General features: G+C 45.5%; 1 protein-coding gene across 1 annotated transcript in view; it reads left to right on the top strand.

The window, feature by feature from the left end:
* Positions 1-15970, top strand: part of BEND3 (BEN domain containing 3) — an 18583-nt gene extending 2613 nt beyond the window's left edge. Inside the window, exon 3 of the mRNA XM_004372437.1 lies at positions 13638-15970. Within this exon, the coding sequence (XP_004372494.1) occupies positions 13638-15884 (2247 nt within the window). The 3' untranslated portion in view covers positions 15885-15970. The remainder of the gene's footprint in view (positions 1-13637) is intronic.
* Positions 15971-25733: the final 9763 nt, after the last annotated feature.

Here is a 25733-nt window from a genome sequence, read left to right as displayed (position 1 = left end):
AGTCCAGTCTAATCTTTGTCTGAAGAGTTGGCCTCGGGAATGGTTTTAGTGCTGGGTTGACAGAGTGCAGGGGCCATACTTTCTGGGGTTCCTTCAGTCTCAGTCAGACCATTCAGTCTGGTCTTTTTACTAGAATTTGAGTTCTGCACCCTGCTTTTCTACTGCTCCAGCAGGGACTCTCTGTTGTGTTCCCTGTCAGGGTGGTCATTGGTGGTAGCTGGGCACCATCTAGTTCTTCTGGTCTCAGGCTGTTGCAGTGGCTAGTTTACGTGGTCCTTTCTGTCTGTTGGGCAGGCTTTCCTTTTAAAAGTTTATGTAAGCTGATGTGTCAGTAAATCAGTAGTCTCAGAACCCCAAGGACTTCAGAACAATCCATCAGTTTTATGAAATTATACTATGTGTTGATTTTTCAAAATGGTGCTAGTCCTAAATTTAGAGTGAATAGTCTTTTATATTCTTCGCTCTGATTTTTCCCTGATCCTTCTTACACACATGGGGGCAAGGGTGGGGACATTGGGTGGGGGGTAGTATATGCTGCTTTCTTAAGCACTTTCATCACAGAGTAAGACTGGAAGAAGCAGGAGGCTGAAACCAGTGATAATCAGAAAAGTAGACAAGAAGTACATTAGCAGTTATTGAGTACCTACTCATTAAATAGCTCCATCCCATATGTTATTTCATTTAATCCATATAACAAACCAATGAGGAAGATTTGAATAAATAGCTCCACCAGAGAGATGAGCCAAGTGAAGCATATGAGTTAAAATAAAGTGCCAGGATGCTGCAGTGCGATGGATCACCTTTATATGGCCTTTCTGGCCATAGTCTTGTAACTCTGACCACATAACTGGGTGGGACTATGCAAATGAGATGCTTGTGGCCCACCAAGGGGACTGGATAGCTTGCTAATAGTGCAGATAAGGTGCATGCACCCTTGTAGGGGTGGGACCATGCAAATAAGATGTATGGAACCCTAACAAGGTGATCGGTCAGTTTTACCATCCTGCTAGGCTTAAAACGAGCCATACCAGAGGCGGAAAACGGAGACCTCACTACCACCAAGAAGAAGAGATGGGAGTGGAGCGCATCCTTTGGACTCAGGGTTCCTGCGCTGAGAACCTCCTAGACCCAGGAGACAGAGAGAGAAAGAGCTGTAACACCGGAGACAGCACAAGATGATAAGAAACAGTGTCAGAGAAATGGCAGCAGCAGAACCAGGAGACCAGTGCAAGATGGCTTCTTGGTCCATGGAGCAAGGTGGTTACAGTGGGTGTGCTGACCCACAGAGTGAGAGAGCTGAGAGCCTTTGGGCAGGAGGCTTCCTGGCGGAGTAGGGTACCTCCAGGCATTTGTTGGCGGAGCTAGGCTTGCCGACCCGCGATGGAGCAAGAGAGCTGAGCACCTTTGGGCAGGAGGCTTCTTAGGGGAGTAGGGTGCCCCCGGGCACTTATTGGTAGAGCTGAAGATCTTTGTAACATTGTCCGAGCAGGGCAGAGGCCGGACAGAGGGGCGGAGAGGCCAAGGGCCAGAGAGAGGCCTGCCTGCGGGTGTGGCTGAGAAGAGACTGTCCTCATTGAAGAACTGTATACTGCGTTGTAACCTGTTAATTCTCTAATAAACCCTATAACTGGGAGTATGGTCTGTGAGTTCTGTGTGGCCATTGCAAGGAACTGTCGAACCTGGCAGAGAAGTAGAAAGTGCCGTGGGAGGGACAGCTGGTGTAAGAATTAGTAAAAAGGTTAGAGAGAGAAGGTATGTCTGACTTTAGCCTCATAGGAATTAGCCTTGGGCTATTGATCTTGATTCTTCTTCCTCTTTGTGAAGTTAAACAAGGAGGTCTGATGCCATGCAGCGCCATTTTTACAGATGCCGTCAGAGCAGACTTGTTCCTGGTGTGAACTGTCAGGAGTGATTAGGCAGTCTACAGCCCCCTGATCCACATCCAGGGAGGTGATGCCCACCTTTTCTGATTTCCTCCTGCAGATATGGTAAATACCAGAACGAGCAGAGACTCTGGAGTCAGATGAGAGGGATAGTTCACCGTGGGGCCTTAGGCCAATTACGTGGCCTCCCAGAGTCTCAGGTTCCTCCACTGTGATGTGGGACAATACTGCCCAGCCCACTTACAGAGCCTAGCACAAGGAGTGGGACACGTCAGCCTTCAGAAATATTTGTCAGCCTTCAGAAATATTTGTTTACTGCTCCTACCTCCATCTCCAGCTCCCACCCCTGGGGCCAGTATTCAGCTGCCTCTCTCTATCCACATTTGTCAGAGAAAAACCAGCATGGGACAGCCCTGTGGGGCCATCTGACTCCCTCAAGGACGCCACAGTTCTGAGTGCCCCAGATTATGAGCACCGTCCAAATCAGAACACATACCACCTTCCGTCTTCTCCCACCCCCTTCCTCTCCACCCACCCCAAGGAAAGGGGAAGGATGCAAAGGAGGATTGGATTGTAGTTCTGATGCTAAAAGTGCAAAGGGGCCGCTCTTTTCTCCACATTCAAACTTATATCGGTGCTGACAGCTTGTTTATGAGTGACATTTAGTACAATGCTGAGAAGAAAAATAAAACCTCTCTCAAAAAAACAAACAAAGAGCTGTGTAAAGACTTATTTGGCACCTCCACTAGAGAGGGCTTCATAGCCAAATACAGCAGATGTGGGAGGTGAGTAGCCAGCCCCTTTTATCGGTGATCATCTTTTTGTTCAGTGAAGGGGGGTGATATTCAAGAGCTGTATGCCAGGCAGAAGTTAGCTTTGTTCTCCTAGATTTTTTGTTTGTTTTAACCTTTAAGTGTCATTGTGGTTTCTTTTCAGTTGGAGAACTGAAATGTACCTCATTCATTCAACGTAAATGTTTTGAATACCTCCTAAGTGTCAGTTACTGTGGTACGATCTGGAGATTCATCACAATTTTTACAGCAACCATAGCAGATGAGTACTATGGCTATTCCTATCTTAGCTTGGCTCAGAGAGGTTAGCACTACCAGGCCTGTGCGTTTAAACACCATGGTGGTGACTCTTTGGACTGATAGGGTATTTGTAAGGTGCCGTGAGAAACCTTTGAGAACTTCTTACCCTGATGTTTCCATTTCTTCTGGTCTTCCTCTTCTCCCTTCAGATTCTTATTTCTTAGGCATTCTAACACATTGTTCGTGCCACAGAGGGTAAAAGCCATGAGAGCAGAGGCTGTCTCTGGCTTGTTCTCTGGGTGCCCAGTGCCTACCAGGTGTTGGGCACTCAGTAATATTTACTGACTCTAGAGAGAGCTCTTCCATACCTTATTGCCAACCAAATCTGGTCATTTAATGATGATGATGATGGTGGTGGTGAAGATAATTCTGTTGCAAATGAAAAGAGAGGTAACCATCACCCCCACAGCATATTGTCCCAGGAGGGTGACGCCAGCCCTCTAGGAGCCATTTCATGTGGTCTGTCCTTGATGTCACATTAATTCTCCACTCCCTACTCTCCTGAAGGCATGCTGCTTTGGTGTTACAGCTTGCTGACTTCCTGGGCACCATTTCACTGTTCATCACTCATTGAACTGAATTTCAGTGGCCACTCTTGGATCTGGGGTCCTAGTGAAATGTTTAATGCTTGGAGCATCTCCATGCTGACCCAGTACTGGGATGTCACTGGGCCTGGACCCCTGAAATCTCCCCTATATAGTCTAGGTCTTGATTTACCTTGCTTGCCATCAAACATCAACCCCTTTTTGTTCAGTCAGGTTCTCCAGCTGAGAGATTCCGAGTGTTCCCTCTTGGGTTTAAGGGTGCTAGCGGTAGAATGAAATGCCCTTATCAGGTTCCGGGATAGATGCTGGCATGGCAGAGCCTGAGCTCTGCAGCAGAGTTCCCATATGGTTGGAAGATGAGCCTTGGAGAATTGGGAATGGTGTCAGCCGGCATACCCAGTGCCAAGTAGCACAGATTTAAAGATTTCTTGATAGTCCTAGACAGCTGAGCAGAGATTTTACCATCGGCAGCAAATGCAGCCAGCCCATCGTCGCCTTGGCAGCATTTATGGAATTAATTGGAGGACCGAGTTGACAGGACACTACCAGTGTGTGGGGATATCTAAGAACCTTGTCTTTGGTGCTTGTGTTAGGTTTTGTGTTGAATTGTGTATCCAGGGTCTCTGGGAGTGAAGAATATTGCCCTCTACTGGGACTCTAACATTCTTATTCAAACGATTTAGCCAAAAATGTTTCTACTGATGGCAGTGTTTTTAGCATCCTTGGTAGAAATGGAAGTATTTTTTATTAATGAGGCTGAATTTTGAGAGTTATAGAGGGGATTTCCAGTTCTGATAACTCTAGCCTCCCTCCCGCCTGCTGTAGGAATGTGGGGGAATTGAAAATCCTACATATGTTGTTGGTGTTCCAACTAGTTAGACAATTCACCAGAAAATTCTCCCTGTACTGATTTTGTATGCTGGGCACTAATCAGGGAAGATCTTCCTCTAGAACTTGCTCTCTTGTTGCATGGTATGTGAGTTTCTAATGATCTCTTGCTGCACGGAATTCTACTTTAAATGTATTAGGGAGATCACTGTTATAAAGCAGAGGTCCCTTTTCTGAAATCACTTTTAATGTGGTTATGTTTTTAATAAAACTCATGTTTCTTTATATTGGTAAAAACTCATAGTAATCTCATAGTCCATGAGTCCTCCAAAATTATTTTGGTATTAGTAGAATTTAATGGTGAGTAAATTGCTAAAGATCGAATTTATAGTCTACAGGAATTAGCAATTAAAATACTTTAAATTTATTGTTGTTGTACATTGCACTTTGGTGAGTGGCATCTGGGGTCTTAAAAGCTAGCGAGCAGCCATTTAAGATGTATCAATTGGTCCCAACCCACCTGGAGCAAAGGAGAATGAAGAACACCAAAGATACAAGGAAAATACTAGCCCAGGAGACAAAAGGAGCCACATAAACCAGAAACCCCATCAGCCTGAGACCAGAACTAGATGGTGCCCGACTACCGCCAATGATTGCCCTGACAGGGAATGCAACAGAGTCCCTGATGGAGCAGGAGAAAAGTGGGGTACAAAACTCAAATTCTAGTAAAAAGACCAGACTTATTGGTTTGACTGAGACTGGAAGAACCCCAGAAGACATGGCTCCCAGTCTCTCTGTTAGCCCAGAACTGAAAGCATTCCCGAAGCCAACTCTTCAGTCAAAGAACAGACTGACTATATAAGTCATAAAGTGATACTTATGAAGAGTGTGCTTCTTAGTTCAAGTAGATACACAAGACTAAATGGGCAGCTCCTGTCTGGAGGTGAGATGAGACAGCAGAAAGGGATAGGAGCTAGTTGAATGAGCACGAGAAATCCAGGGTGGAAAGGAGGAATGTGCAGTCATATTATAGGGATAGCGCTAGGATCACATAACAGTGTGTGTATAAATTTTGTATGAGAAACTAACTTGAGCTGTAAACTTTCACCTAAAGCACAATAAAAAAAAAATAATAATATATAAATTTTTTGTTGCTGTGTGCCTACAAGTCGATTCCAACTCATATCGAGCCTGTAGGACAGTAGAACTGCCCCATAGGGTTTCCAAGGCTGTAATCTTTATGGAAGCAGACTGCCACATCTTTCTCCTGAGGAGTGGCTGGTAGGTTTGAACCATTGACCTTTTGGTTAGCAGCTGAGCACTTAACCACTGCACCACCAGGGCTCCTTTTAAATTTATTAGGGCAGTGCTTTTCAACAGTGACCCATTGTTGGAAACCTAACTTATATAGCAGTATAGCACACACATATGTATTTGTATGTAAATATAGACACACACACACATAGAAATGAAACAAAACGTGCAAAACTCATTAACTTTAATTACTAACTAGTGATCATGTTCAAACATCACCACTATCCATTTCCAAATATTCCATCAGCCTTAACAGAAGCTTAGTGTCCCCTAAGCAACGAGGTTCCCCCCGCCACCAACCTGTCTCTGGTAACTACTAATAAACTTTGGTCCCTGTACATTTGCTTATTCTAGATATTTGTATATAATAGCCCCCCCTTACCTGTGGTTTCACTTTCCGCGGTCAGCCATAGTCTGAAAATGTTAAAAGTCAACTGAGGTCTGAAAATGTTAAATGAGTACTTAGCGTGATGAAATCTTGCACCATCTTGCCCTGTCATTCACATAACTTTTATTATAGTATATTGTTATAATTGTTCTATTTTATTATTATTGTTGTTAATCTATTACTGTGCCTAAATTATAAATTTAACTTTATCATAGATATGTCTGTATAGGACAAAACATAGTATGTACAGGGTTTGATAACTATCTGTGGTTTCAGGCATCCATGTGGGGTCTTGGAACGTATTCCCCGTGGATCAGGGGGACTACTTGTCTCAGTCATCTAGTGCTGCTGTAACAGAAATACCGCAAGTGGATGGCTTTAACAAAGAGAAATTCATTCTCTCACAGTCCAGTAAGCTACGAGTCCAGATTCAGGGCATCAGCTCCAGGGGAACGTTTTCTCTGTCAGCTCTGCTGGAAGGTCCTTGTCATCAGTCTTCCCTTGGTCTGGGAGCATCTCAGCGCAGGAACCTCAGGTCCAAAGGATGAACTCTGCTCCCGGCACTGCTTTCTTAATGGTATGAGGCTCCCATGTGTCTCTGCTCGCTTCTCTCTTTTATATCTCAAAAGAGATTGGCTTAAGACACTATCTCATCTTATAGACCTCATCAGTATAACTTCCGGTAATCCATCTTTTTACATTATAGTGATCGAGTTTACAACACATAGGAAATCACATCAGATTACAAAATGGTACACAATCATACAATACTGGGAATGATGACCCATCCAAGTTGACAGGTATTTTTTGAAGACACAGTTCAATCCATGACACTACTCTAAGTGGAATCATACAACATTTGTCTTTTCGTAATTGACATTTCACTCAACGTAATGTTTTCAAGGTTCATCCATGTTGTAGTGTATATCAGGACTTCATTTCTCTTTAAAGCTGAGTGATGTTCTCTTTCTTTCTTCTTATGCTGGTCATGACCCATCAAATCAATTTCATCATGGGCTGCATTTAGGGTAAAACATTTTCAGCTAGCTCCACCCCTTCATTTCTCTACGAAGTTTCTGATGATTTTTCTTTTTAAATAATCCTGTGATTTCTGCCAAGTAGCAGAACAAAATAACTGTAAAAAGCTTAAAATGCTGCCTTCAGCTTAGCTGTCCTGTTCCTCTCCCCCACCCCAGCCTTTAGGGCAAGCTGACTTCTAAGAAGTACCTTCAGTGAGCGACTTATTCTGTGGCACTGTAGGAGAGTGCTGCCCTTGTTTATTGGTTGAGAGTAACCATTACACCCAGTTTGTTAAAAGCCCCACAGTGTTACCTCTGCTGTGGCTTGGGAGTAGATTTAATAATAATCATATTGTACTAATGAATGTTTATTAAACACTTTCTGTGGTTCAGTACAACTGCCATGTGAGATGGGTACCATTATTTATCCCTGGGATATACACAGGAATCTGAGGCTGAAGGTTAGGTTACAAATTTGCCCAGGTCACACAGGTGACAGACACCTGGCAGTTGAGCTGGGCTCTTATCCACTCCTTCATACCTCTATATTTGTGGTATTCATAAAGCAAGTGATCGTATCTGAACAACCTCTTTTTCTTAAATATATATTTGAGAGTGGAAGAACACCTTGCCCTGCTTTATCCATCCATGTAGTTTTTTTTATTGTCATGCATTGGCAAACATTCATTGAACTCTTCTGGGTGCTAGATGCTTTTCTAGGCACTGGGGATAACCTATAACCATCATGCAGGGTGATGAGGACTGGGAGGACAGCTCAGTAAGGAGACCTCAGGAGGGAGCAGGGCTGGAGGCAGGCCACAGGGGCAGATTCCACCCCCGCATGTCCTTTGTCCTCTGCTGTATGGGAGGGTGTGTACATGTGTGTATTGAGTGGGGGTGGGGGATCATCCAGACCAGCTGCCAACTCTGTGAGATAATTAAAACTCTTATAAGAATTCCTTTATCTTCAGGTTCCTAAGGGAGGAAAAGTAGCTTTTCTTTTGCATAGTTGTTATCAACAGAGATGCAAGTGGAAAATTAACCTTTCTCTAGTAAGAGTCTGATTATTCTATTATCTAAAAGAAAGGGTCCAGGAAGTAATTCATAAATTTCAATGAAACAGAGCATGTGGGAGGTCCAAAAGGATCCAAGTGTTCTATGTTTTGTGGCTGCAGGTCTCAGGCCTGCCTATTCTCAGCACCAGCTTGCTCACCCGCCATTGTAAATTTAGCCTCTTGAGATTGTCTCTTTTCCCTACATTTTTTTTTAGGCTATAGGAGAAAAGCACCTCATGCACTGTTGCGGTGCTGACATTACTTATCTAAATCTGCCTGGATGAGACACACTGAGAGCAAACAGTGTCTTCCAGGTCCTGGCTACGCAGTGTGGACCAGCAGCACCAGGACTTGTTAGACATGCAGACCCAAGGAATCAGAATCTGCATTTCAACAAGACCCCAGGTGATTCACGTGTACCTTAGTTTAAGAAGTTTAAGAAGTACTGGGCTAAGTCAGGCTACGTCAACCTTACTGTCCTCTGGTGTGGAAGATGCCTCCTAGGATGCACGTTGTTCTGGTCTATTCTTCAGTCGCAGGGGCCATGCACGTGTCGTGGGCAGCTAATGTTCCTCAGCCCCGCATGCTCCCCTGGCACCCACCAGTGCTGGTTGATTAGCTCTTCTGCTTAATTAAACCCTCGAAAATATATTCCAGTAAGTTTCTGGGTCAAATTCAACATTTTTTAAAAAACAGCTTTATTAAGGTGTAATTGACATACAGTGAATGGCACATATTGAATGTGTACAATTTGGTAAGTTTTGACATAGATGTACACCAGTGACACGATCGCCGCAATCAAGATAAGAAACATACCCATCACCCACCTACTAAACGTATCCATTGTGCTCCTTTGTAATCCTTCCTCTCCCCATCACCAAACAACCACTCATCTGTTCTCAGTCACTATAGATAAGTTTGCATTGTCTAGAATCATGTATAAGTGGAATCGTATAGTATGGCCTCTTTTATCTGGCTTCTGTCATTCGGTATGGTTGTCTTGAGATTGATCTGGATTTCTGTGTGTCATTAGTTCTTTCCTTTTTATTGCTGAGTAGTATCTGTGTTGAATATAACATTTTGTTTCTCAGTGTACTTGTTGATAAACATTGGAATTGTTTCCAATTTTTGGCTATTACAGATAAAACGGCCATGAACATTGGTATGCAAGTTTTTGTATGACTTTATTTTGCTTGGTAAGTAAATACCTAGGAACAGAATATCTAGATGATACGATTAAAAAAAAACAAAAAAACTAGCTGCCTTCAAGGCATGGTAACCCCATATGTGTCAGAGTAGAAGTGTGCTCCATAGGTTTTTAATGGCTGATTCTTCAGAAGTAGATCACCAGGCTTCTCATCCGAGGTCCCTCTGGATGGATTTGAACCTCCAACCTTTCAGTTAGCAGCCAAGCACTTAACCGTTTTCTCCACCCAGGGACTCCAGATCGGGTGATAGGTGTATGTTTAACTTTTTTAGAAACTGCCAAACTACTGTCCAAAGTACTTATACCATTTTATATCCCCAGCAGCAGTCTGTGAGACCTCTAATTCCTTCACATCATCACCAACACTTGGTATTGTCTGTTTTTTTTTATTATAACCATTCTAGTGGTTGTGAAGTGATACCTCATTGTGGTTTTGACTTGTATTTTCTTTGAAGCATCTGTTGAAATCTTTTTGCCAATTTTTAAATTGGGTTTTATGTCATTATTGAGTTTGAGAGTTCTCTATATATCCTGGATTCAAGTCCTTTATCAGTGCAGTGTGATGGATCACTTTTTTATGGGCTTTTTCACCAGTCTTGTAATTCCCACCAAATGACCAGGTGGGACTATGCAAATAAGGTGATTGTGGCCCACCAAGGGGATTAGACAGCTTGCTAATAATGCAGATAAGGTCCGTGGCACCCTTGTAGGGGTGGGACCATGCAAATAAGATATATAAAACTCTAACAAGGGGATTGGTCAGTTTTGCCATTCCTCTTGGCTTAAAATAAGCCATCCCAAGTTGGAAAGGGGGGACCTCACTACCACCAAGAAGAAGAGCTGGGAGCAGAGTGCATCTTTTGGCTCTGGGGTCCCTGTGCTGAGAACCTCCTAGACCCAGGAGACAGATAAAGCTATAACACTGGAAACGGCACAAGACGGTGAGAGGTGGCAGCAGCAGAATCAGGAGACCAGCACAAGATGGTGCAGTGGGCTTCCCAGCCCACAGAGCGAGGCAGCTACAGTGGGTATGCTGACCCATTGAGAGAGAAAGCTGAACACCTTCAGGCAGGAGGGTTGCTGGCGGAGTAGGGTGCCTATGGGCACTTACTGGTAGAGCTAAAGAGCTTTGTAACACTTGCCGGAGCAGGACAGAGGCCAAGTCAAGGGGCCAAGAGGCCGAGGGCCAGAGAGAGGTCTGCCTGCGGGTGTGGCTGAGAAGAGGGTGTCCTGACTGAAGAACTGTGTCCTGAGTCATTGCTGATCCTCAATTGTAACCTGTTACTTCCCTAACAAACCCCGTAACTATGAGCATGGTCTGTGAGTTTTGTGTGGCTCATGCAACGAATTACTGAACCCAGCATAGAAGCAGAGAGTGCCGTGGAAGGGACAGCTGGTGTCAGAATTGGTAAAAAGTTGAAGGGTAGAGAGAGGTATGTCTGACCTCAGCTTCATAGGAATCAGCCTTGGGCTGTTGATGCTGATAATGATTCTCCTACCCCCTTGTGAAGGTACATGAGGAGGTCTGACACTGCCACCACGCCATTTTTAAAATCAGATATACGATTTTCAAATATTTCCCTCTAGTCTGGGCTTGTTTTTAATTCTTTAACTGTCTTTCAAAGAGCAGCGTCTTTAATTTTGATAAAGTCCAGTTTATCAATTTGTTTTTATGGATCTTGCCTTTAACATTGTATCTAAGAAATATTTGCCTAAACTAAGGTCACAAAAGCTTTCTCTTATGTTTTCTTCTAGAAATGTTAGAATTTTAGGTTTTACATTTAAATCTGTGATCCATTTGAGTTAATTTTATTTATGGTACAAGGTGTGGATAAAAGTTTGTTTTTTGGCATATGGATATCCAGTTGTTCCCAGTGATATTTGTTGCAAAGACTGTCTTTCTCCACTGAATTGCTTTTGAACCTTTGTTTAAAATCACCTGTCCATATATATGTGGGTATATTTCTGGACTTTATTCTTGTTCATTGGCCCATTTGCCTGTCTCTGTGCTAATACCATACTGTCTTGATTTATGACAAGCTTTATGATAGGTCTTGAAATAAGGCAGTGTTATTTTTCTAACTTTGCCCCCCTTTTTTTTTTCCAAAGTTTTGGCTATCTAGGCTTTTTGCATTTCCATGTGAACTTTAGAACCACCTTGTCAAGTTCTATCTTGACCTTAAGAGGAAGCCCAAATTCAACTTTAAAAAGGGAAAAGAATTTCAGAGTATCACCAATTCCATTCTCTCTTCTTTCAGAGAATTCTGTCCCCTACAGGCTTTAGAAGTTTTTAAGACACTGATATATTTTATCACTTATTATACAGAAATTGTATGTCTGGCTCCTTATAAACTGAGCTAAAGTTACTGCTCTCAATTCAGAACACACATTGAAGAAGACATTTGAATACATAATTGCAATGTAAAATCTGTTGAAGATTTTCTGTGTTCTAGAGACTTGCTTTAAAACTTTTCACATTTTATCAATACAAGGATACACCTTATTTATATTTTTACAATTTATATTTTCCCACAATTGGCATGTTAAATTTTCCCTGTTACTAATTAACTGAATCGCCATATATGATGTATGTTTTAGTTCTTGAAATTAGCATTATGTTTTCAGGAAAAGTGTGTAAATATTCGCACTGTTTGCTGCGCTGCACACTTTCTTAGTGGAGCTTACCCTTCCCGACACAAGTGGCTTTCCTTATGGAGGAGGTGGTGAGGAGGTGGGTGGAAGGAACTCACCTTTATTCTGTGTTACTTCTTGGGCAAATGAACCATTCTGTGACTAAAATCTGAAAACTACTGATATTAAAACATAAGTATACTAATTTATTCTTTATTTTATACTTTCTATTTCCAGCATCTTCCTCTCTACCCTCCTCCACCCAATGTATAAAAAAAATCTGTACTAATGAATATGGACAAATTGATAGGACACAGGGTACTTTCTTATGCTCCTAAAAAAAAAAAAAAAAAAATAGTATTAATGGGCCATCTTCCTACATTTCTGAATTATGATGGCCACAATAATCTTGAGATAAGTATTAATATACTTTGGGTGAATACCATTCTTCCCTTATAAATCCGTTCTTCTTATCTCTTTTTGCTGATAGTGATAGTCAAGCACAGAGGGTTTTCCTAGCTGTGATCTTGGGTGGGTAACTTAGCATCTCTTTGCCTCACTTGGGTGAACCTGGGTAGTAAAACTGAACTTACCTCATAGGATTGTTTGTATCAAATGCAATAATATAAATAAACCTCTTAAAACATCCAGGGCCTGACCTGGCAGTAGAGGAAAAGCACTGATGAAAGCAGTGAGAAATCTGAGTTCCCCAATAGTCAGGGCTATTGCCGTCTTTTGGCAGAGCCTGAACTCAAACCTAATGGTCCTTGAAGGGTATCTTGAGCTTCCCCTGGGAGTCCAGTAAGAGACGACCTGCGGTGGGTGCTATCCTGGGGAGAACTGAGAAAATAAATAGTCACTCAGATAATTTCTGGGAGGGCTTTATTCTCTCCCAAGCCTATCTGAGCAAGGGTGAACAGCACATAGCCAATGCCCTTCTGGATGCACAGTAGAAGAGTTAGTTACATACAGTAAGTGCCACAGGGTATCAGGGTTCCATTCTCTCCTGGGTAGGCTGAGTAGGGCAGATAGACCAACAAGGAGACCCTGACTTAGAAACCTTGGAGGTCCATCACTTCGCAGAATCTTAACAGTTGCAGGACTTCAGCCTTTTCTGATCCGAGGTCAGACATGATTCCAGGCAGTGGTAGGACTGGCAGCAGACTGCAACTCTCCAGACCCCTGTTCTCCTGTGTACACCATTGCGCTCCTTGGGGTAGCCTTCCCGAGCGGATATGTCTGCTCCCCTAGAGGATGGAGGCTGGAAGGACTCGTTCTGCCATCTGGAGCTGCTTTGAGCAGGCATTTTCTTCGGTAGCCTCCCTCCCACCCTACCTTTGACAGCGTCTGTGCTCCATTTTCCATCAGGCCTCATGGGCAGGAAGCCTCATATTGGTTCCTGTAGGAACACAAAGCCTTCCCAGTCCAGCCAGAGCCTCCCTCAGGAAGTACGTTTACCAGGAATGGAGAGCAAGCACATGTGGCGCTGGGATCACAGGTTCTGTTACTGGTGCTTCCGGCACGGGCGGAGTGATTCCAGGCGAGGGAAACAGTTTCTCCTGCTCCCTATATCGGCCCCCTTACCCGTGACACTGACCCGTGACACTGACCCGTGTCTAAGAGTGGTGAGTTGGCGCTCCCACCTAACACGCTGGGAAACTCTGTTTTTGTTGCAGGCACTCCTGGCAGGCATGAGGAACCGGGAGAACAGCTCGCCCTCCCTGGGGAATGGAGAGCAGGCCGGCAGGGGCAAGAACGTGGGCTCCGCATGGCCGGGAGAGGAGGACTCCTGCAACGACGTGACCACCCCTTCCTACAAGAAGCCTCTGTACGGCATCTCACACAAGATCATGGAGAAGAAGAACCCTCCTGTGGGGGACCTGCTTAGCACCTACGAGCTCTTCGAGAAGGTAAACGCCAGCAACAGCCCCTCCCCACTGCGGCTCCTGAACGAGCCACAGAAGAGGGACGGTGGCAGTGCCGCAGCGGCCACCGATGGCGACCCCAACATCTATTTTTTGATCCAGAAGATGTTCTACATGCTCAACACCCTCACCTCCAACATGTCCCAGCTGCACAGCAAGATGGACCTGCTCTCCCTGGAGGTGAGCCGCATCAAGAAACAGGTGAGCCCCACTGAGATGGTGGCCAAATTCCAGCCACCCCCCGAGTACCAACTCACAGCCGCCGAGCTCAAGCAGATCGTGGACCAGAGCCTGTCGGGTGGTGACCTGGCGTGCCGCCTGCTGGTGCAGCTCTTCCCTGAGCTCTTCAGTGACGTGGACTTCTCTCGCGGCTGCAGCGCCTGTGGCTTTGCTGCCAAGCGGAAGCTGGAGTCACTGCATCTGCAGCTCATTCGCAACTATGTGGAGGTCTACTATCCCTCGGTGAAGGACACGGCCGTGTGGCAGGCTGAGTGCTTGCCCCAGCTGAACGACTTCTTCAGCCGCTTCTGGGCCCAGCGGGAAATGGAGGACAGCCAGCCGGCCGGCCAAGTGTCCAGCTTCTTCGAGGCCGAGCAGGTGGACACCAGCCATTTCCTAGACAACAAAGATCAGGAGGAGGCACTGTCTCTGGACCGGAGCAGCACCATTGCCTCGGACCACGTGGTGGACACGCAGGACCTCACTGAATTCCTGGATGAAGCCTCGTCGCCTGGTGAGTTTGCAGTCTTCCTTCTCCACCGGCTTTTCCCCGAGCTCTTTGACCACCGGAAGCTGGGCGAGCAGTACAACTGTTATGGAGATGGCGGCAAGCAGGAGCTGGACCCGCAGCGTCTGCAGATCATCCGCAACTACACGGAGATCTACTTCCCCGACATGCAGGAGGAGGAGGCCTGGCTGCAGCAGTGTGCTCAGCGCATCAACGATGAGCTCGAGGGCCTGGGGCTGGACGGAGGCAGCGAGGGTGAGCCCGCGCGGGATGACTGCTACGACTCCTCCAGCCTGCCCGATGACATCTCCGTGGTCAAGGTGGAGGACAGTTTCGAAGGTGATCGTCCCGGCCGAAGGTCCAAGAAGATCTGGCTGGTGCCCATTGACTTCGACAAGCTGGACGTCCCACAGCCCGACTTCGAGGTGCCGGGCGCCGACTGCCTGCTCAGCAAGGAGCAGCTGCGCAGCATCTACGAGAGCAGCCTGTCTATCGGCAACTTTGCCTCCCGCCTGCTGGTGCACCTCTTCCCCGAGCTCTTCACCCACGAGAACCTTCGTAAGCAGTACAACTGCAGCGGTTCCCTGGGCAAGAAGCAGCTGGACCCGTCCCGCATCAAGCTTATTCGCCACTATGTGCAGTTGCTCTACCCACGGGCCAAAAATGACCGTGTCTGGACTCTAGAGTTTGTGGGCAAGCTAGATGAGCGCTGCCGGCGCCGGGACACAGAGCAGAGGCGCTCCTACCAGCAGCAGCGCAAGGTCCACGTGCCGGGTCCTGAGTGCAGAGACCTCGCAAGCTATGCGGTTAACCCCGAGCGGTTCCGAGAGGAGTTTGAGGGGCCCCCGCTGCCCCCCGAGAGGAGCAGCAAGGACTTCTGCAAGATCCCCTTGGACGAGCTGGTGGTCCCCTCGCCCGACTTCCCGGTGCCTTCTCCATACCTGCTGTCCGACAAGGAGGTGAGGGAGATTGTGCAGCAGAGCCTCTCTGTGGGCAACTTTGCCGCCCGGCTCCTCGTCAGGCTCTTCCCTGAACTCTTTACCGCCGAAAATCTCCGGCTGCAGTACAACCATTCTGGGGCTTGCAACAAGAAGCAGCTGGACCCCACGCGGCTGAGGCTCATCCGTCATTACGTGGAGGCAGTCTACCCCGTGGAGAAGATGGAGGAAGTGTGGCACTACGAATGTATCCCAAGCATCGACGAGCGGTGTCGCCGCCCCAACAGGAAGAAATGCGACATCCTGAAGAAAGCCAAGAAAGTGGAGAAGTGATAGGCCTATGGGGCACCATAGGATGAGTGATGGGCACCCTGGGGACTAAGCATTATTTCAGAGCACGTGTATGGTATCCACAGACACGCACCTTATGGCAGTGGGGAGTGGCTTACATTTGCACACGTAAATACCCACCACACCACAAGCAAAGAAGCCTTTGATTTGGTCTCTTGTACTTAACAACTTTTGCTCTGCGTTCCCCAGTGGCTCAGCCAGTGTGGGGAGAGCCGAGCTATGAGAGCAGAGATGCCAGAGGGATATGGGTCCTCTCCCTGGCTGCATCCTCCCACCCCCTCACGATTGGAAATGCGAAGTCAGCAACTCTCGTTTTCTTTTTCCCACGTTTTACATCTTCCATTTTTATAAATTTTTTTTTTAATTAAAATGAAATCCTTTTAAAAAAATTTATTGGGCTCTTTTGGGGCCGTTTTACTGAGGAAAAAAAATCTTTTAAATATTTGAGATGAAGTACTATAAGATGACTTTAGATGGTAAGATTTTTTTTTAAGATGGTTTCAGATTTATGAAATTTTTGAAAGTGCCATGTTCACGCGTGATGGCTAATCATAGCTTCAGGCTTGGCGTAGACTGATTTTACTGACTTTGGTTTTTACATCTGATTTTGGAAGAGTCAAGATACCCCTTGGATGGTGGTAGAGGGGATGGGATAGTGTGATATCCTTTCCAACCATGTCTGTATTTTCTCTTCACTGTGGCGCTGTGGAAGCCTTCAGTGGGGTTTGGCCTGTCCGTCGTTGCCACGTCGGTAGAATGTTGTGCTTACTCCTGTAGACAAGAACACTGGATGATGACATGAATGTAGACAGACATGGAAACGCACCTTCACAATGTCTGCATCTGAGCTGTGTCCTTCCACTGCTCCCATGCCCTCTTCATACGTGGGTGCTGGCTGGAGGGGTAAACACATGTCCTTGGAAAACGTTGCATGTAGATATTTGATTCCTTATTTGTTGTAAGGATGGGCCCCTTTGCGCTCACCAGGAAGTGTTTACTTTCCATGTGTGTATTTGTATAAAATCCGGGTTCTGGAGCTCTGTGTGACTTTGCTACACCTCAGTGTTAGCTGCTCCAGTCAGTAGCACATCCTGGTTCCTTGGGCTGGCCCAGGCCTGGGGCCCTCTTGGGGATACCTGGCATTGGAAGGACACAGGTCATCTCAAATGGGGCTCCCCTGACCCTTCCCAGGGTCCACTCAGAACTTCCCTCTCTGATCCCCCAGAAGGTCTTGCTGTCCTATACCTGGCACATCCCTTGACCTGGGGGTAAGACATGTTTTCTCTCCCTGATGGTCAAGAAGGTCACACTGATCCAGGCCGGCAGCATGCTCTCAAGGAGTGCCAACCAGAAGCTCCCCAACAGGTAAACTCCTTAAAAATATTTTTACCTGCCTAAGTATGGGGGTCACATGCCTAACAGGGAAAGGTAACAGTCTAACTTAAACTGAGTACATCCTACCAGAAACCTGGACAATTAACTGAATCATACAGAGTAGTCATAAAATCCTTGTGGAATATTGTATGTTTAATAACCTAATGGCTTAAGGTTATGCTACCTTAGAATGCAGAAGTCATAGAAACACTCTGAATTTTTTTCATACAGCTGATAAGGGCTTCAGTTCTGCAGGCTGTGTGACATAATTTTGCCTCTTGTATCCAATGAACTTTTTTTAAAAAAGTACGACGAGATTCTGAACAGTGTTAAGTTCTTGACCTAACTTTAATGAATTTGCTTTTAAATGTTGTTTACAGATTATTTCTGTTGAAACTGCAAACCTAAGTTATTGAAATTTAGAAATGCACAGGGACTTAATGACACTCTTTCTCCGTCAAACACAGACATGCACACTTACCTGAATAGAGAACCTTAAGTGAGATGAAGGGGACCAACATGAATAACAGGTTCAACTCTGTGCCTGAAAAGAAGGGGCTGGGGCAGCCAGGAGACTCACTTTCCCCCTCTTTTGGGCCTTTCTCTATGCCTTAGTCTCTCCACCACACACTAGCATACATGCGCACACACGTGTACCAACGTGCACACACACCCTCCCCAAAGATGGTAGTGGCACTCTCCCCTTCCAGCTCCACTGGTCAGGGGTGCCAGGGAATTTGTTCTGGTCTCCAGGATGTATCCAAGAGGATTCCAAGCCATGTGAAAATTGCCCTGCTTTCCAGAGGTGGAATGTGACCCTGCAACTTCAGAAGCACAATCATTAATTCATAATAATAATAATAAATCTTATCTACCCATGTTTAGAGAAATCAGCGGGTTCTAGGAATTAAATATGTCTCATTTTAGCCTAAAGAATGTTAAGACTTTTGAAACCATATTTTGGTTGTTTCTTTAATAGCTTTCCCTTTTAGGGCTTCTTCCTCCAAAACACTAGAGTCCCTTTTAGTGAAGAAAGAGAGGTGGACACACTCTGGGAGCTGTTTCCTGTCCCCCTCCCCATATCCCCATCCCTTTTCAGGAAATGCCTTCAGGTCCTGTCTGCTGTCTGTATGGGGGCCTCAGCTTTCCCTCCATACAGGTGGGCTCCACTGGTGTTTTTTTACATGAAGCAATAGAAGTACAAAATTCTTTATTTTTCAAAATTTAATGTGTTCTATAAAATCTGTTGGTAAGTACTCCCCCACCCCCATCTAAATTCCTTGATTTTTACTTGTTTTTTTGGATTTTTTTTCCCCCCAGCCTTGTATTCCAAGACTGAAGAATTAGCACAGACACATTCTGATGTTAAGTAAAATAGTAAGTCACAGTAGGTGGTAGTGTTCATCATTTTCTGTTAGTAAGTTTTAAAAGAATGTATGAAGATAGTCATGAATGTACTAAGTGTTCTAATCCTGCTTCAGTTCACTTTGGCTGTGTCTACATGACAACAGGCGTTTGACAGGGAATAAAGTCGTGTCTAGTGTCGTAGGCACTAGTGTGTCCCTCCCTCTCCCTTCAGTGTTGGCCCCAAACCTGCCTGTCCTTTTTAAGTTTGAGGGGAGGGGCACCACATCAGCAGCAGCATCCACGAACCAACAGGATCTACTTAGTGGTGAACAGATTAGCTGTTTAAATGGTAGGAGTCGCTGGCCTGACCACACCACAGCATGGTCATTTGGATTCGTCTAGAGATGACCTCTGTTTCCACCCCCCCACCCCCACAAAAACATTTGCTCTTTGCCTGATTGAGAGGGGTCTCGACGTTCCTGATTGGAGGTCACTGAGCTCTCACCCTGCCTGGCTGTGTAGATGGATAATACTGAAGTGGGGCCAAGGACTAGTACTGCTACTTACAAATGCTTGCCTTGTGTAGATCCAGCCTTAATGCTTTCTGACATCCTAGTAATAGCAGACCCTGCACAAAGTGGATATCAGAGTAAATACTGTGAGGAGACAAAATAATGAAAATAGTTTTACCAAAGATTATGAAATGTCACATAATGTCTGCATTTGACCATTGATTTGAGTGCACCCTTAGAAAACTGAATGTAACAAAAACCCAGGACATTTTTGGAAATTGTACACTCTAGCAACTTTGTGTGAATTTTTATACAAGCACTGTTTTATGAGTTATATAAAATGTTATAAAAATAGAAAAAATACAGTCTCGTAACCTCTTTGTTTCTCAGGTCACAGATCTCTGTCTTTCTGTATGGGCTTTTCACCCCTTGCAGATGAGAACGGGAGGTCTGGGGGTCTCAGCCCCTAGGACTCGCATACCTGTGAGTGTCGGGGTACAGTTCACAGGATGTCAGCTGAAAGACTGAGAAGTTGCCAAATAAATCCATCCCTGCTGCCTGGCTTCCTCACCTGTTTATATACAGACCACTTCCTGACCACACAGTGCAAGGTGACTTTGACCTTTTCTTACCTTTACCTGGCCAGGTGCCAGACCAGCACCTTGGCCAAACTTCCAGAGCTTCATTTCACAGAGGTTAAACTCTGTTTTCACTTTGGATCAAATGGGATTTAGTTCCTCAAAGTTAAATATTAGCTGGGTGTATGAGCCAACATGCTAATATATCAGCTATTAGATATATGTATAGATAATTAGATAATATGTCAGATATATTAGCTGGTAACAAAGGATGCATGCTTTGGCTTATTATGAATGATTTAACCTTAAATAATATTTCATAGTAAAAATAATGTCTTAAGCTGCCAGAGAAACTTTCTTTTGGCCCAGGGGTCACAAGATGTAAAGTAAGTAGTGGCTCATGATTGGAACACTTTTCCTACAGTGAACATTTGCTTATTTCTGATCTGATAGCCCTGAAATAGAACCTGTAGGACTGACATCTGTGCGAAGCCCCGGGAGGTCAGCACTGGTCAGGGGCTGGAGCCCCAAGCACTAAACTTCTGAGCAAGCTTAAGCAAGACTTGGAGATAAGCTAAATTTTTAAGCCCCTGCTGCCTGTAGGTATTTTTCTTTTCTGCCAAAAAGAAAGTTCACAGGGCATTCCAATATATAACTAAACTGTAAAGTCTAGTTCTCAGAAAGAACTTCACACACTGTCTTAGTCATCTAGTGCTGCTATAACAGAAGTACCACAAATGGATGGTTTTAACAAAGAGAAGTTTATTCTCCCACAGCCTAGTAAGCTACAAGTCCAAATTCAGGACATCAGCTCCAGGAGAAGGCTTTCTCTCTCTGTCGGCTTGTCCTTGTGATGCGTCAGTCTTCCTTTGGTCTGGGAGCATCTCAGCACAGGAACGTCAGGTCCAAAGGACGCACTCTGCTCCCAGCACTACTTTTTTGGTGGTATGAGGTTCCCAGTCCTCTATCCATTCACAGTTTCAAAACCGCTTCCACATTTTAGGTATCTGTTAGAGCAGCACCCCAGTCTAGGTACCAAATTATGTCTCAGTCATCTAGTGCTGTATAACAGAAATAACACAAGTGGATGGCTTTATCAAAGACAAGTTTATTCTCTCAGTCCAGTAGGCTACAAGTCTAAATTCAGGGCTTCAGCTCCAGGGGAACCTCATACCACCAAGAAAGCAGTGCTGGGAGCAGAGCGCATCCTTTGGACCTTAGGTTCCTGTGCGGAGAAAGCGTTCCTCTGGAGCTGAAGCCCTGAATTTGGACTTGAAGCCTACTGGACTGTGAGAGAATAAACTTCTCTTTGTTAAAGCCATCTACTTGTGGTATTTCTGTTATAGCAGCACTAGATGACTGAGACACACACCAAGTTAATTATAATCATTAGGCTGATGAGATGCAATGGCCTCTAAGAAAAGAGAGCTCCTAGATAAATGACCAAGTCCCCTGGGCAGTGGTGTGGAAAGGAATCACTGTTATTATCTCTGTCTTGTGGTAAGGAAGTGGAGAGAAGGAGGTTTCTTACCCAAGTTCACACAACTAGCAATGGCAGCGCTGGGATTTGAGCCCAGGTTTGCCTCTTTCCACCACACCACACACCACACCACACCACACCACACCACCCCACAATCTCAGGAAATAAGATAGGAAGATTTTGTGCCGAAAAATAGGAAGATTCTGAGATCCAAAACCAATTGTGAGTTGGGGCATCCTCTCTCTGACCAACACCTGCTTAAGCTCCAGCTTGTCTGATCTCAGATGTGGGTGTGCTGGTTTTAGAACTGCCCTAAGGGAAGTAACTGTGGCAGTGGTGGACAGACATGTTCTGGGAATAGTGAGTACATCTTTTGAGGTTGTGAAAGTAACTGCCATGGGCTGAGTTCTCTAGAAGCAGAGTCTGAGACTGGGATTCTTGTGCAAACAGTATATTAAGGGAGTGCTCTCAGGAGAAGGGGCATGCAGAAGCCAGTGGGGGAGGGAAGGCAGCCAGCAGGAATGTAGTCTCTGCTGGAGTCCAGTTTTATTTCCACCCATGGGGAAGCCCTGGAGCATGAATGTTGTTGGGTGTCATGAAGTCCATTCCAATTCATAGCGACCCCACATGACAGAACTGCCCCATAGGGTTTTCTAGGCTATAATCTTTCGGGAACAGATTGCCAGGTCTTTCTTCCCCAGAGCTGCTGGGTGTGCTTGAACTGCCAACCTTTAGGTTAGCAGCTGAACACTTAACTGTTTCGCCACCAGGGAGCATGAATAGCACAGCAGAATTAGTCCCATGTTAAGGCAGAGGCCAGTCGGTCATTGTCTGAGGTCTGCCCCCTGGAAGGGAGTACTCTCCCTGGTAAGGTGGCTGTCTTTGGTCAAGGGCAGTCCTCCAGAGGAGGGGCTGTGAGTGGTCAGCAGCTGCCTTCACAGCCGCTATGGATGGGTGCGCTAGGGAAGCCTGCGAGGCTGGTAAAGACCTGGGTGGGACTCCATCAGCATCCAGCTCAGCAGTGGGTCTCAAACTTCAGCGGGCATCAGAATCACCGGACCAGTTCCCTCTGGGTCAGTTCTGACTCATAGCGGTCCCATATGTGTCAGAGTAGAACTGTGCTCCATAGGGTTTTCAGTGGCTGATTTTTTGGAAGTAGACCACCAAGCCTTTCTTCTGAGGTGCCTCTGGGTAAACTGTAACCTCCAACCTTTCGGGTAGCAGCTGAGCGTATTAATAGTTAGCACCATCCAGGGACTAGCATCATCAGAGTGCTTGTTAACACACAGATTGCTGAGCCTCACCCCACCACACCCTATCCCCACTATTCTGATTCGATAAGTCTGGTGTGGGGCCTAAGAATTGGCATTTCTAACAAGTTCCCAGGTGATGCTGATACTGCCAGTCTGGGGACCACACTTGGAGAACCACTACACTACTGTAACTTCACAAAATACACTGTGTGTAGTAGAGAAACTGAAGGGTTAGTACTTCCCTGATTATCATCTGAGCTGAAATAAGTGGTTTCCTGTTGTGTTCAAATAAAACCGACTGCTTCTTAACTAGTGATAAACTAAATCCTAGCTTTTAGACCAGTGGAAAGAGGCAGGTTTATAAATGCTTCAGCATCAGGACTCATGGGCACTGGCCAATTGTGATGGCATTATCCAGAGCATTTCTGCAGGGGGAAGGTCGCCTGTTGATTTTATTCTAAGGAATAAGAATACATTTGTTCTTCTAAATAGACTGATCGTATTCCAGATGGTGAGCGTGTCCTTGACAGGTTGAGAGCCTGCAGTGCCACAGCCCTTCCTTCCAGGAGCTCCTGCAGGGTGACAGCTGTGTATGAAGAAGTGACCAAGGGGCCTTAAATTACAGGGAGTTCTGGTTTTAGTTTCTGTCTTAGTTATTTACTGCTGCTATAACAAATACCACAAATGGATGGCTTTAACAAAGAGAAATTTATTCTCCCACAGTCTAGGAGGCTAGAAGTCCAAATTCAGGGTGCCAGCTCCAGGGGAAGGCTTTCTGTCTCTGTCGGCTCTGGGGGAAGGTCCTTGTCATCAGTCTTTCCCTGGTCTAGGAGCTTCCCAGCATAGGGACCCCAGGTCCAAAGGATACACTCTGCTCCTGGCTCTTCTTTCTTGGTGGTATGAGGTCTCTCTCCTCTCGGCTTGCTTCTGTCTTTTATGTCTCAAAAGAGATTGACTCAAGATACAGCCTAATCTTGTAGATTGCATCCTGCCTCATTAATGTAACTGCCTCTAATCCTGCCTCCTTAACATCATAGAGGTTATGATTTACAACACATAGGATAATTACATCAAATCACAAAATGGAGGACAACCACACAATACTGGGAATCATGGCCTAGCCAAGCTGACACACATTTTGGGGGGACACAATTCAATCCTATTTACTGAGCACCTGTGATGGGTGCTAGGGACTTGACATACGTTATTTCATTTAATCCTCAGAAACCCTATGGGGTAGCTATTTTTATGCCCCATTTTACAAATGGGTAAACTGATGCCTTCAGAGTTTAAGAATTTTGCCAAAGTCACACAGCTGGCAGAGCTGGGGACCTCGACTGATGGCCAGGCTCTTCTGTGCTACCACTTGTGTAGTTGTGCGGAGTAAATCAGTTTCTCCGGCTCTCACCTAGTGGTCCTCTGCGATTTAACTTGGGAATTTGCTGACTGCCCACAGTCCCTGCATCTCTGGATCTGCCCCAGTGAGAGAGTGTTTGACTCAGGAAACTTCAGTGCCACAGGGAATAGAACAAGGGGCGCTTGAGTCATCTCTGCCTCTACAGGAGGTTCATTCATTCAGCAAATACCTCAGGAATGCCTGCTATAGTGCAGGACACTGCTCTATAAACAAGTCCAGCTTCGTTTGTTGTTGTTGTTAGTTGCCGTTGAGTCGACTCCGACTCATCGTGACCCCATGTGTGTCAGAGGAGTACTGCTCCATAGGGTTTTCAAAGCTGTGACCTTTCAGAGGCAGATTGCCAGGTATGTCTTCTGAGGCATCTCTGGATGGGCTTCAACTGCCAACCTTTCATCCTCATTTATTGTTGTTAGGTGCCGCCGAGTCGGTACCGACTCATAGCGACCCTATAGGACAAAGTAGAACGGCCCCATGGGGTTTCCAAAGAGTAGCTGGTGGATTTGAACTGCTGACCTTTTGGTTAGCTGCCAAGCTCTTAACCATTGCACCACCAGGGCTCCTTCCTCATTAGTTGGTAGTTAAAAAGACAGCCTGAGTTTGGAGAGAAGATTCTGGTGGTAAACAGCACAAAACCTGGTATTTCTTGCCTGAAACAGATTTTGAAGATGTATGTAGGTAAAACCAGACTGGGAGCCCTGGCTCCTCCCTCACTGCAGACAGAGGCCAGTGCAGTTGGAATCCCGCTGGGCTCTGGCCTGAGGCACACCTGCAGGACCTCACAGCTTTGTGACTCTCCTGCTTCTAACAAGATTGAAACACAGTTGCTAAGAATGAGGTGAAAGCTGACTGAAGAATTCAATCACCCTGGTCTTTCTGGTGTTCGGTTTGTGCTCTTTCTGACACCTGGTGGTGTAGTGGTTAAAGCACTCGGCTGATAACCAAAAGGTCGGTGGTTTGAATCCACCAGCCGCTCCTCGGGAGAAAGATGTGGCAGTCAGCTTCCGTAAAGATTTACAGCCTTGGAAACCCTATGGGGCAGTTCTACTCTGTTCTAGAGGGTTGCTATGAGTCGGAATCAAATGACAGCAACGGGTTATGGGTTATAGTATACATTTACCTATTTCATATAAGTGAGATCATATAATATTTGTCCTTTTGTGTCCACAGCATAATGCTTTCAAGGTTCATCCATGTTGTAGCATGTATCAGGACTTCATTTCTCTTTCCTAATATCTCTTTAAGGAGCCCTGGTGGTGCAGTGGTTAAAGCACTTGGCTGCTATCCAAAAGGTCAGCAGTTCGAACCCACCAGCCATTCAGTGGGAGAAAGAAGTGGCAGTCAGCTTCTGTAAAGATTACAGCCTTGGAGCAACCTAAGTGCCCATCAGCAGTTGAATGGATAAACAAACTATGGTACATACATATAATGGAATACTTCACAATGATAAGGAACAATGATGAATCCATGAAACATCACACAATGTGGATAAATCTGGAGGACATTACGCTGAGTGAAATAAGCCAACCACAAAAGGGCAAATATAGTGTGAAACCACTATTATAAAAACTCAAGAAAAGATTTACACACAGAAAAAAACAATCTTTGATGGTTACGAGAGAGGGGAGAGTTGAGGAGGGGAAATCACTAACTAGATAGTAGACAAGTGTCAACTTTGATGAAGGGAAAGACAGCACACAGTATAGAAGTCAGCACAACTTGACCAAGGCTGTCAAAGAAGCTTCCTAGACACATCCAAACCCCTTGAGGGACCAAACTGCTGGCGCTGAGGGCTGGGAACCATAGTCTCAGGGGACATCTAGGTCAATTGGCATAACATAATTCATAAAGAAAATGTTCTACATCCTACTTT

The sequence above is a fragment of the Trichechus manatus genome, unplaced genomic scaffold (genome assembly GCF_000243295.1).
Source record: "Trichechus manatus latirostris isolate Lorelei unplaced genomic scaffold, TriManLat1.0 scaffold00017, whole genome shotgun sequence".
NCBI lineage: Eukaryota > Metazoa > Chordata > Mammalia > Sirenia > Trichechidae > Trichechus > Trichechus manatus.
This window is presented reverse-complemented; position numbering and strand designations above follow the sequence as displayed.